This window comes from Aptenodytes patagonicus, chromosome 29 (genome assembly GCF_965638725.1).
Source record: "Aptenodytes patagonicus chromosome 29, bAptPat1.pri.cur, whole genome shotgun sequence".
Lineage (NCBI taxonomy): Eukaryota > Metazoa > Chordata > Aves > Sphenisciformes > Spheniscidae > Aptenodytes > Aptenodytes patagonicus.
In genome coordinates, this window is record NC_134977.1 from 427,532 (window position 1) to 439,747 (window position 12,216).

At 62.3% G+C, this 12,216-nt stretch overlaps 1 protein-coding gene across 1 annotated transcript in view; it reads right to left on the bottom strand.

Annotated features, from left to right (window-relative positions):
• Nucleotides 1-3,611: 3,611 nt before the first annotated feature.
• The window catches only part of LOC143171635 (scavenger receptor cysteine-rich type 1 protein M130-like), a 78,038-nt gene continuing 69,433 nt past the window's right edge, over nucleotides 3,612-12,216 (bottom strand). Inside the window, 12 exon segments of the mRNA XM_076360680.1 lie at nucleotides 3,612-3,922; nucleotides 4,175-4,327; nucleotides 4,543-4,626; nucleotides 5,056-5,151; nucleotides 5,912-6,049; nucleotides 6,827-7,141; nucleotides 7,226-7,288; nucleotides 7,771-8,085; nucleotides 8,741-9,055; nucleotides 9,141-9,467; nucleotides 10,414-10,728; nucleotides 10,960-11,268. Coding sequence (XP_076216795.1) covers nucleotides 3,666-3,922; nucleotides 4,175-4,327; nucleotides 4,543-4,626; nucleotides 5,056-5,151; nucleotides 5,912-6,049; nucleotides 6,827-7,141; nucleotides 7,226-7,288; nucleotides 7,771-8,085; nucleotides 8,741-9,055; nucleotides 9,141-9,467; nucleotides 10,414-10,728; nucleotides 10,960-11,268 — 2,687 coding nt within the window. The 3' untranslated portion in view covers nucleotides 3,612-3,665.

Sequence of the window (12,216 nt, forward strand, 5' to 3'; positions counted from 1 at the left end):
ATAATAATAATAATAATATACAAAGCAAGTGATGCACAGCACAATTGCTCACCACCCGCCGACCGATGCCCAGCCAGTCCCTGAGCAGCGGCCCCCCCGGCCAGCTTTCCCCCAGTTTATGTTCTGAGCATAACGTCACATGGTATGGAATAGCCCCTTGGCCAGTTTGGGTCAGCTGTCCTGGCTGTGCCCCCTCCCACCTTCTTGTGCACCTCCAGCCTTCTCAGTCGGTAGAGCATGGGAAGCTGAAAAGTCCTTGACTAGTGTAAGCACTACTTAGCAACAACTGAAACATCGGTGCGTTATCAACATTGTTCTCATCCTAAATCCAAAGCACAGCACTGTACCAGCTACTAGGAAGGAAATTAACTCTATCCCTGCCAAACCCAGGACACCTAGGCACACAGGGGACAACAGGGCTGTGCTTCTCATAGACACGTCATGGGAGGAGAGTGTTCCTGCTGCTGGCAGGTGCCAAAGGGGTGTAGGTCAGTGGAAGAGGACCCGCTTTGCACGTGGGAGGTCCTGGCTTCCATCTCCAGGGCTGCTTTTGCTCTTACTCCCTGGCTTCAAGTGGGTGAGTGCTGGAGCTGGGGCACTGCTCCTCTCCAGTTGCTGTGGGCCTGCCCTGACCTCCCAGGGCCTGGCTGAGGAGTGAGGAGGGCTGTGTGCACTGCCTCTGCTGAGCCCCCTCCTGGAGGAGAGGCAGGCAGCTGTGCTGGACCTGAGCTCAGGTCACTACCCTGCACCACAGATCCACCCCACACACCAACCAGGGGCCCTGCTTGGAGGCAAGGGGTGGCCCTCAGGGAGGGGATAGACATCAGCAGCAGACTGGGTGCTGGCAATCCTTCCTGGCTGCACTGAGAGAGGTGGTGTGAGGGTGCTGGTCCAGCCCAGGTGTCCTTTGGGACCAGGGCCACACTGCCCTGGTGGCTCTCCAGGGGTAAGGCTGTGAGATTGTCCTGTCTCCAGGTGGAGATCCCATACCACGTGGGAAGTACCTGTCTGTGCCAATGGGTAGGGATGTCCGAGCTGGAGGAGCGACATTCCTTACCCTGACCCTGTCTCCCGGTCCTTTTCCCTCTGCCATCACCACTGGCTTGAGCAGAGCCTCAGCTCAGGGAACCCGGAGCTGCTGAGGTCAGGCATAGCTCTGCAGAGGTGGAACTGGTGGGGCCGGCACCCACCTCTTGTTCCTGGGGGGGTTGGTGGCTCTGTCCACCCCATGCCAGTGGGAACAGGGAAGCACAGGCCTGTCCACAGCTGTGCAGAGGTGGGGAGGGCAAGGAGATGGTGCCTCGGCTGCTCCTCTGACAAAAACCTCTGCAACCAAAACGGGGTGTGAGACCCAATGTTTCACTGCAGGGTGCCCAGCCCCTGGGAACAGTGAGCCCAGATTCAGAGAAATAAGGTATAAAAGTGAAGCAAAGAAGAAGGGGGGTTGTGGGGATATCTTCTGAACACAGGACGGTGGGTGCCAGTATGGACACTGACCTGCAGATTCAAGCCACCCCAGGCAGGGACAGGGGAGAAAAGCCCAGTGTCTGTCCCATGCCACCTCCCCACCAGCTCTGCCCTCCCGCAGGTGTAGTATTTCTCCCTTACTCTGGCACCTGGCAGAGGTTTGCCTCCTCCTCCTCCTCAGGGAAATGAGAGCCAGGCCCTGGGTGTGGGTGAGGGGGCAGCACACCTGAGCAGAAAGAGCCCATTTCAAGGCATTTGGGGCCTGACCAGTCTGGCCCTGCAGGCTGGGTTCATTCTCTGCAGCAGTGTGGGATCATCTGTGCCCCAGATCTGTGCAGGCTCCTGCAGCTCCTGAGGACCTACATGAGGGGCCTGATGGTGAGAGCCCAACCCTCTGCACTGCTGCCCCACGCCGGGAAAGGCCATGGGAGAGAGTAGCCTTCCTAGGGTGAGACCCCCAAGGTGATGGGTGACGCACATGGGCACTGCAAACACAGCCTCCATCCCCTGGGAAACGCCCACCGGGGCAGGCTCCAGCCCTCCATGTCCACAGGGAGAGGTGGGCCCAGAGCTGGGGAGGGAGGGGCTGGCTCCGGGGCCAGGGGCTGCCAGCAGGAAACCTCTAGGGAACAGGGCAAAGGAGTGTGTGAGCCTGGGCTCCCCCCAGACCCCCACAGGGTCACCCCAGGGGTGGAGGAGCTCCCAGCAGGGAATGGGCCAACGCTGTCATGGCAGAGGCTGTTGGTGACGGCTGCCTCCTCCCCTCTTCTGCTCTAGGGCCAGATCCTGCTCTTTGCAGTGACCTGCGGCTGCTCCTCGTGGGGAGCCCTGCTGTGGACACCCAACGCACCTTCCAGCCTGCAGCAGAGAAGCCCACCGGGGAAGAGCTGGAGGGCTGTGGAGACCCAACAGCAGGAGCAGGGAGGGCAGTTTAGGCTCCAGGTTCCTGCCCAAGTGTCAAACCCTTCTCCCCACACAGCTCCTGTGTGAAAGGTTTCTCTGCCCATGGGAGCTGGGGCAGGTGAAAGCCCCAGCCGAGGGAGAGGGACCCTGGCTCAACTCCCAGCAGTGCCTGCATTAGGGGAGGGACACAAAATACCCTCTGCCATGGAAATGTGCCCACGTTAGCACGCTCCCAGGCAGGCCCTTCTCCAGGCCAGGGGCTGGATGACAGCTGTGGGTTCCAGTCCACGTCTCACAGGGATCCTTTCTCCCTCCCCCTGGCCTCTCCCTCATCTGCCTCCCACAACGCTGAGGGAAAGGTGCCCCCACCAACCCCCCCCACTCCCATCCCCCCTGCACCTGCACACAGGTACTGCCCCGACACAAACCGACACTGTCACCCCTGGCGAGGCAGCAGCAGGGCAGGGGTGGAGGTAGGAGCGCAGCAGGAGGAGGGGTTCCCAGGGCTGCCATGGGGCCTTAATGCCCCTGCCCAGGAAGGAAGGCAGCTCTGGGGCTGTGATAGAAGTTCTCGGGGTCTGCAAGGACCCCCAAGGCAGCAGGAACAGCCCATGGAGACTGGAGTCCTGGCAGAGTCATTGAAGGGGCAATCCCAGGCCCGTGTTCCCCAGCAAGTGGCTCTGTACCCTGTGCCGAGGCAGTGGGGAGGACAGCTGCCTCCTAACCGCTGTGGGAGATGATCCATGGGCCGTGATCCCCCCTGTGGCTGGCTGGGGTGTTCAAGGCACCACGGCCACCTTAGGGCTCACTTCTGTGGGGCCACAACCCAGGCCTCATCCCAACATGGCAGCTCTGTCGTGGGACCAGCATGGTCCTGGGGGAAAGAGCAACTGGGGAACCCCGAGGTGAGGAGATGGGCGTTCCCGCTGGGGTGCATCACGGGACCTTGCAGAGAGCCATTTTTGTTGGAAACTTTTGCTGGCAAGATGGAAATATCAGCAGGAATATTCCCCTGGAACCATGGGGTCTCGCAGCCCCACAGCCTGACCCTGAGCCTGCTGTCCCGAGATGTGCCCATTCCCCTCCACCATGTCTTTGTGCTCTGCTCCCCCCCAGTCAGCCTCAGGGAGACACCCCGACACCTGGGCAGGCAAGCACCAGCTCTGGCTCAAACCCCCAAAGACTTTTATTAAGAACAAATATGGAGGCACAGCGTAAAAACAGCATAATACAAATAGAGGACATGCCCAGCTGTTTCTGCTGCCCGTGGGAAAAGGGAAACAGTTCCCTGGTGCTCACGGCTCTCCCAGCTGCACAGTCCTCTCCTCCCTCCCAGCTGCACCCAGCTGCACGGCAGGGACGGGCTCTCCTGGTCTGGGCATCAGGGACTGTTGTGCACTGTCTGCTGGTATTGCAACATTTGTGTCCTCAGGGCGATGCGCCAGAGACACCTCTTCAGCATCGTCATAGCCCATGCTCTCTGGGGACAGGGACCAGGCATCTCCCTCAGCTCCAGGGGCCCCAGCACTTCTCTGGGAGCGCAGGTTTGCCCCTGCAAGCAGCAAGGCAGGCCATTGCACGTTTGCCCCATGGGGTGCCTCTCCTGCTCTGTAGATCTCCAGCCTCCCGTCTCCTCACTAGTCCTGAGATGTTCAGGTCTCTCTCCCACCCCCTGGTCCCCCCAAGGAAAAATTCCCAGGGCAGGTTCCCCCATCCCAGGAGGCTGGGCTCTCAGTACAGCAGCGATTCATCCAGCACCAGGGATGGCACCCCAGGAACCGGTAGCGCTATCTTTCCCTCTCACCTCCGGGAGCATCCCTGGGCCCTGCTCCCTCCTCTGGCGCCCTGGGCATTTCCCAGTCTCCCTGCCCAGGGGAAGGATCCTCCCCAGGGTCAGAAACCTCCCTGGCATCATCATAGCCATCTGCTGGGTCTCCTCCGAGCAGGACAGGGACGTCTGAAAGGAGAGGGGAGCTGGTGAGAGTGAGAAGATACACCCTGCAGAGCAGAGGATGGGAGGATGTGCAGGGACATGGGGCTCAGACACCGGTGTTGGCAGCACCACAGGACACACCCAGTGTGCTCCCCAGCTCTGACAGTGACACTCAGTGACACCGCTGTCCATCACATGTCTGCAGGGACAGGACATCAACCCCTTCCTGCCCCTGTTACCTGGTGCTGAACGTGGACCATCCTCCTCCTCGCTGTCCCTGGGGTAGGGCTGCAGCTTGGTCAGGGACCCCTCTGAATCGGAGCCTGGAGAGAGGCACAGTGGGTGTTATGGGAGTGCGCTCTGCTCACCTGGCTTGTGGTCAGTGCTGCTGGGGACGGGGGACCCACGGAGCCAGGGCTGCGTGGAGAGGAGGGCTCAGGACTCACCCTGCTCCCCTGGGATCAACCCTGTCTCAAAGGGCCTCCCAGAGATGCCTGGGGACAGCCCCTTCCCTCACCCCTCAGGTGTCACATAGGGGTGCAGGGACAGGCAGAGAGGGGCTGTCCCCGGCTGGGACAGGCAGAGCCGGTGAGGAGGAAGCTTCTCTCCCAGGCCCAGGACCTGGCTGCTCTCCCCACAGAACCCACAGACCCCAACTCCATGGGCCAGGGGGTTGCAGTGGGTCAGCCCCAGGTGAGGGCCAGGGGAAAGAGTTCTGCACATGTGCCCCCCCATGAGGGACCCACACCCACCTGACTGACTGAACCTTGCCTGCTTCTCCCACGCTGGGCTGTAACTGATCTCCTCATACACGGCCTCAGGGAAGGGCTCCCAAGCGCGCTCGGAGCCTGCAGATAGAGGCAGGGCTGGCTCAGGGACAGGCAAAGAGGGGACAGAATCCTGCTCTGTTCCCCCAGCCCTGTTCCCCTGGGCCAGCCCAGGGCTGTCCCCACAACACAGACCCGCTGCGCTGTTCGGTCACCGCTGCCACTTCCTCAGTGAGGGCAATGTCTCCATGGAGATGAGCTGGGGCAGTGACACCCTTGCACCGTCCCTTCAGAGACAGACCTTCTGCCCCTCTGGCCCCTGGGTCAGGTCCCTGGTGCTGAGCTTGGAGCAGCTCCTGCTTTTCCTCTCCCCCTGGAGCTTCCCCCTCTCTGCCCCATGGATCCAGAGCATGGCACGTGCCCTGCCATGGGGAGGTCAGGGTTGGGCAGAGGAACAGCCTGGGGGTCTGAAACCACGAGTATGGACCCTGCTGCCCCACGTTCTTCCTGGCATCTCCCCTGACCCAGAGCCCACTCCAGCACTGCCCAGAGTGCTGCCAGTGGCAGGTCCTCAGCTGTTTCCCCTCTGCTCCCATCTGTCCCAGCCCAGCTCAGCCATTTGTTTCCTTGCCTCATCCCTAAATCCTCCCAGTGTCCTGACTCTCTCTACCCCTTGCTGCTGGTGGCCCATGGTCAGGCAATCAATGGGGCAGCACATGGGAATGCAGGCAGCACACACTCTTGTCCCCCCAGCTCTGCCTGTACCACTCACTGACACCCCACAGCACCCCTGGCCTTGCCAGGAGGCATCTTCCCCTGGGACCATGGGGGACAGACCCACCTCTGCGCCCAGCCCTGGCGCTTCGCACTTGCCCGGCCAGGAGGGCCAGGAGCAGGCAGAGAAGGGCTCCCAGGATGATGCAGATGATGACGGGCAGTGAGACCTTTTCACTGCTGGTCGGACGGCCCCGAGTGGGATCTGCATGGGCAGGAACACAGAAAGGGCAGCACCAGACCTGGGAGAGGTGTGGGGCCAGGACACCCCAGTCCTGACCCCCATTACACCGGGGGTAAGGGGCCCCAGGGGGTGAGTGATGGGGAAGCTCCCACCCTACTGAGTAAATGACAGCCCTATCCAACCCCCTCCACCGCTACCCCGGTGCCTCCTCTCGGGAGCTTCACACCCCGACAAGAAGGCCCTTCCCTCCAGCTGCGGGTCACAGCCTGGCCTCAAGAAGACCCAGCGCAGCCAGGGAGGACAGGTTACCTGCTCAGGGGGTTGGTGCTGCCATTCTGAGTGCAGCTGCAGAGGAGGAGGAGAGCTGGGCTGAGAGGGTGGGTGTGCAGGTACCAGGGAGCCTCCTCTCTGACATGCCGTGTGTGTGTGTGTGTTTATATGTGTGTGAATGCATGCGTGTGCTTTTAGACATCCCTGACACATCCCACACAAATTGCCCCTCCTGCAGGGCTGCTCAGGGTGGCTGGAACAGAGCCCAGGGCCCTGCTCTGGGACACGGGTAGGATAGCACAAGCACGCTGGAAGATGCCCCTGGGGCCTGCAGAGCCCTGCTGGGCAGAAGACGGAGGACATCCAGCCCCACAGAAGCAGCTGCCCACTTGGGAACAGGCTCCCATGTTCTGCAGGGACAGCCTTGCTCTCAGGAGCTCTGGAACCATGATGGGACCCAGCAAGGAAAAACGCCTTCCCTGGCTCCTTGCCTATACCCCCGTGAGGAGTCCCAGCCCTGCCGCTCACCTGAGCAGTTCACAGCAGCATCCTCCTTATGCCGGCAGGCACCGCTGTCCCCAGGCTGAGCCCAGCAGTCCTGCAGAGATGGCTCTGTCCCCCGGCACTCCACCTGCTCCAGCCAGATGGGACCTGTCCCCTCCCCAAATGCAGCCTTGTCCAGGGCAGACACTGCGGGGCCACAGCCCAGCTGCCTGCATGCCACCTCGGCATCCTGCATGTCCCAGGAGTCGTCGCACACCGTCCCCCAGGAGCCGCGGTGCCAGACCTCCACTCTGCCCAAGCACCCATTCTTGCCTCCCACGGCACGAATCTTCTCCCTGTCTGGAGAAGGCAGAGACCTTCCAGGGCACCGGGACAGCAGGCAGAGCCCTGCCAGGTGAGAGGGGCATGCAGAGGAGCAGCTACCTGTGCAGCTTGTGGAGTTTGGGCACACAGTCCCCAGGGCTGGGGGCGTTTCTGACCGTCTCCCTGCAGAAGGAAAAGCTGGGGTGAAGGGGCTGCTGCAGGGGAGTTGTGCAGCAGAGGGTGGGGCAGAGCTCTGCTCACACCTCCCCGTGCTGCCTCGCTCATGGCAGCAGCTGAACCCTGGTCATTCAGGGGACACACACAGCAATGTGGGGGACCCTGACTGCTCAGCCCCAAAGGGACCCTGGTTCACAGAAAAGCAGGAGGGTGTCCATGGAGGGGACGCTCCTCGGAGCGCTGGCTGGTCTCTCCTGAGACCTTGCCTGGAGACACCTCTGCCTCCCCCGGGCACTGCTGGGAGCCCTGCTGGCAACTGCTGGTGAATGTGTGGGGCTCTGAGAGCTGAAGTCCCATTTGTGCCACCAGAAGCAGCAGGGTCTGGCACGTAAGGTAAAAGTCCCTGTGGGCCTTGTCTCTGTACTTGACTGTGCCCAGCAGGGAGCAGGAGCTGGGGGGATGCTGGAGCCCGGGTAGCTCAGAATTACCATTGCAGGTGATGTGGGTCTCATCTTGCAGGTCATCGCACGACTGTGGGTCCCAGGGAGTGGAGGGACACTGCCAGAAGGAGCTGTTTCTCTCCCCACACTCCACACGATCCAGCCAGGCGGGGCCAGACACCCTACCATAGGGCAGGCGTGTTTCCAGGAACCCTCCATCCCCGCAGCCCAGCTCCTTGCATGCCAGCGACACTGTTTCGGGAGTCATTAAGTTGGAGCAAACGCTCCCCCACGTCCCGTTATAGAAAACCTGCAGGCGCCCGGAGCAGCCATCGCTGTTCTCCAGCCTCAGGTCCACGAACTCTGGGAGGAAAGTGGCCAAAGGGGAACATGCTGGTCTGGGGCTGTGGGAGCAGGGACACCCCTGCACCCCCCAGGCCCTCAGCCAGGCAAAGGCACGTCCAGCAAGTCCCCCTTGCACACATGGACAGAGAAAAGTCCCGGATGGACAGACAACCCTGCCCTCCCCGCTCACCCTCAGGGACAGCTGAGCTCACCGGGGAACCCTGGTGGGACTGAGGAGACCCATGCATTGGCACCCCCGGGACGGGCTTGGGCAGGGGCTGAGAGGCAGCCAGGCACAGCCTCGGCCGTTGCCATCTCTCCCCTCATCCCAGCCTCCCCAGGCACTGGGGCCTGGGGCTATGGGAGCAGAGAAGCCTCTTCACCCCCCACGCCCTCAGCCAGGCAGAGGCACGGCCAGCAAATCACCCTTTTGCCAGGGGGCAGAGAGAAGTCCCAGACGGACAGACACCCATGCCCTCCCCACTAACCCTTGGGGACAGCACAGCTTACAAGGGACCTCTAGTGGGACTGAGGGGGTTTGTGCATGTGTGTCCCCAGGACAGGCTCAGGCAGAGGCTCAGAGGCAGCCAGGGACAGCCTCGGTCGTTGCCGCCTGTCCCCTCGTCCCAGCCTCCCTGGGCACTGGGCTCCCACCACAGCTCCCGGCACAGACCTGAGCAGACGACTCCTGCGTCCTCTTTGTGCCCACAGTCATGCTGCCCCCAGGACCCTGCTGGGCAGTCCCAGAGAGCAGCTTCGGCCCCAGAGCAGTTCACGGCATCCAGCCAGATCTGCCCAGAGCCTTCCCCGAACTGAGCAGAGCCAACCGCCTTCACCGCCCCTCCGCAGCCCAGCTGGTGGCAAACAACAGTGGCATCGGGCAGGTCCCAGCCATCATCACAGATGGTCCCCCAGCTGCCCTGGTAGTAGATCTCCACTCTCCCAGCGCAGCGCCCAGGCCCGTTCACCAGCCGGACCTGCCGGCTCCCTGCAGTGGGAAGAAACCCCAGCTGTCATTAGGGGCGGTGCCCACCCAGCCCAGAGCCTGGGGGGGCCTGTGCAGTGCCACTTACCCCGGCAAACGACCCCCACGTCCTCTGCAATTCCTGCTGCCAGCATGCTCTCGGGCAGGGAGGTGTTGCAGAGGGTCAGGTTGGCCTCGTGCCCTGCACACCTGACCCCTCGCAGCCCCACAGGACCTGTCCCTCTCTGAGGCTTCGGGGGGTTGTAAGCTGTCTCTGCCTCTCCGCACCACAGCTGCCGGCACACCACGCTGGCCTCCCGCATGTCCCAGTGGTCATCCAGGACCCTGCCCCATGTCCCGTGCTGGAAGATCTCTACTCATCCGTCGCACCGACTCCCTCCAAGCACCAGCCGCAAGGACGCGGAGCCAGCTGGGCCTGGGGAGAGCAGCCATGCCCCAGCCCTTGGTGGCACCAGGGAGGCAAGCAGCCTGCGGCACGTCTCCAGGCTCTGGCACCCTTTCAGGGCCTTGAAGCTCTGCCTGCCTGTCCCCAGCCCTCTGCGGGAGCTCCTGGGCCAGGGCTCCATGGGGCTGGTTGCCCAGTCCCTGAGCCTTCCTGAGCCAGACGCCAGCTTTGCTGTTGGCGGGGCAGAGACACACAGCACGTCCCTGCCAATGCAGTTGGGGCAGCTTCCGCAGGAGGCAGCAATGGCCAGCAGTGGCCTGGGGATGGGCAGCACCAGGACAGGCTTTGCCCAGCCTCAGCACTGGCACTGCTGAGACACCAGGCACAGCCCACACATCTCTGCCCATCTACGTCCCTGGGAATGGGGGACTGGGAGCCTGTGTCCCTGGCAGGGAGCAGCGCGAGGGGGGCCTCTCTGAGCAAACAGGATGAGTTTGGGGCTTGCGCTGACCAGAAGGCAGGGCAAAGCCCAGCCCCGCTCTGCAGCTCACCCCCCTGGTCTGCCGCTGCTGCCGGGGGCACCCAGGCAGCCCCTGTGATGGTGAGTTCAGGCTCTGAGGGTATCTCTCTGTGGCTGGAACAGGGCTGTCTGCAGCCAGGGGGTTGGCGATGATCCCCGCAGCGCTGCCCCGGGCCCATCCCACAGTGGGAGTTCAAAGGAGCCCAGGCCTAGTAGTGGCCCCGGAGCCTGAGCTGCTGACCCGGGGGGCAGAGACGACTGCTCCTGTTCAGTCCTCAGCTCTCCCACAGCAGAGCAGTTGGTCCGAGCAGGCAAAGCCCTCCAGATCGCTTCTGGTGAAGCCAGGGTTTCTCCAGGGAGAAATGCAGCCTGGCACTGCAATGGGGTCCCCTGCTTTGGATTTCTCTCTCATGCCAGGGGAAAATGAAGTTAATCCTGTGTTTTCCCAGCACTCACCTGAGCAAATGACAGCAGCGCTGTTCTCATGGGAGCATGGTGAGGCCCCCAAGGCAGTCACTGGGCACTGTCCCAGGTGAGCTTCTGTCCCATCACAGTGGAATGAGTCTTTCCAGACAGGGCCGGTTCCTCTCCCAAAATGCCCTCCTCTGGGAATGGACTCAGCAAACCCACAGTCGAGGTGACGACAGAGAACGTGGGCATCCAAGAGATCCCAGCGGGAGGCACAGAGAGAGCCCCAGGTCCCCAGCACATGGACCTCCACCCTCCCCTCACATGCCGTGCTGCCGTTCACCAGCCGGAACCCTGTGAACTCTGGGAAAGAGAAGGATGAGAGAGGGCGGACTTGTGCTCTCGCTCTCTCAGGAGCTAGAGGAGAGGCCAAATGGACGAGAGCCTGCCATCCTCCTCCTTCTGCATGATTTTAGGGCTGCAGACAACCACATCACCCCTGCTGTCCTCACACCTGGCACGGCACAGTCCCTACCCGGCTCCCCTGTCCCCAGCACACCCCCTGGCATTTAACACCCCAACAGGAGTCCTTACGTGTGCAGGTGACACCAGCGGCGTCCGTGTGGGTGCAGGGCTGGTCTCTGGGGGACCCCCTGGGGCAGAACGCAAGGAAGGATTCATTCCCCACACACTGCAGCTCTCTGTCCCACATGGGACCGACACCTTCTCCAAAGTGAGCTGCTCCGGGGACGGACAGGGCTGCGCCACACTGGAACTCCCTGCAGACCACGTCGGCGGCTTTGGGACCAAACTCTGAGTCACAGACAGTTTTCCACTGGGTTCCATCATGGATCTCCACGCGTCCTGAGCAGGGGCTGTTCCCTCCAACCAGCCGGACAAATCCTGGAGCAATCAAAGACCCCTGCGAGTTCCCAGAGCCCTCTGTCCGTTACCTGACCGCATCCCACCTAATCTCCAAGGAGGCCACGGGCAAAGAGTCCCACAAGCACCCCAGCAGCTCCCAGTGGGTGCTGATGGCACAAACACATCAGGGACTGCCTGCCGCTCCTCAGACATCAGCACAGCACTCATGGGCTGGCTTTTCTTCCAAACCCACAGCCACAGATACTGCTTAGAGAAACTGCTGCTGTCCTGGAGACCCTGGGATGCCTGGCACAGGCCCTAGGCACTTGCAGCGCTTGGAGCACTTGAGCCCAGGGAGATTGGCCCAGGCACTGTTGGCTGCTGCAGCCTGCTCTGCCTGCCGAGCTCAGTGCCAGGCTGAGGAACCCCTGGGAGCTACCAGAAATGCACCTCATTCCCAGAGGGTACACACTCTGAGTGTACCTGCGGTTGCTGTCTCCACCAGCCCCAAGCTCCAACACCCACCCGGGGAGGGGTCCTCAGCCAGGGCCAGAAGTACACGGCCAGGCATGCACAGCCCCAGCCAACAGCTGGGCAGAAGGCAGGAGAGTAGGCAGAGGAGCAGCCCTGGACTGACACAAGCTCCCAAGGCAAGGACAGGCACCAAGGAGAGCCAGAAAGTGCTAGCAAATCCCCCGTGGCACAGGGCAGACAGGGGCTGGGGCCGACAGGAGAGGCTGGGCAGCAGGTCAGCACTGCCTGCACAGGGTTGTTTCCCTGTGAGCTGGCTCTCATGGGGTGACCCTGGAAGAAGAACGGGGTGGCCACGCCACCCTGCTCTTCTGCCCAAGCCCAGTGCTCCTCCCCTGTGAGCAGCCCCTCTGCTTTGGGGGGACTCATGTCTGCCAGGGAACACAACCCAACAGTCCCTGGCCACCTTGGGCCCTTCCCTGGGGCTGTGGGTGGCCACGTGAGCTGCTCTCAGTG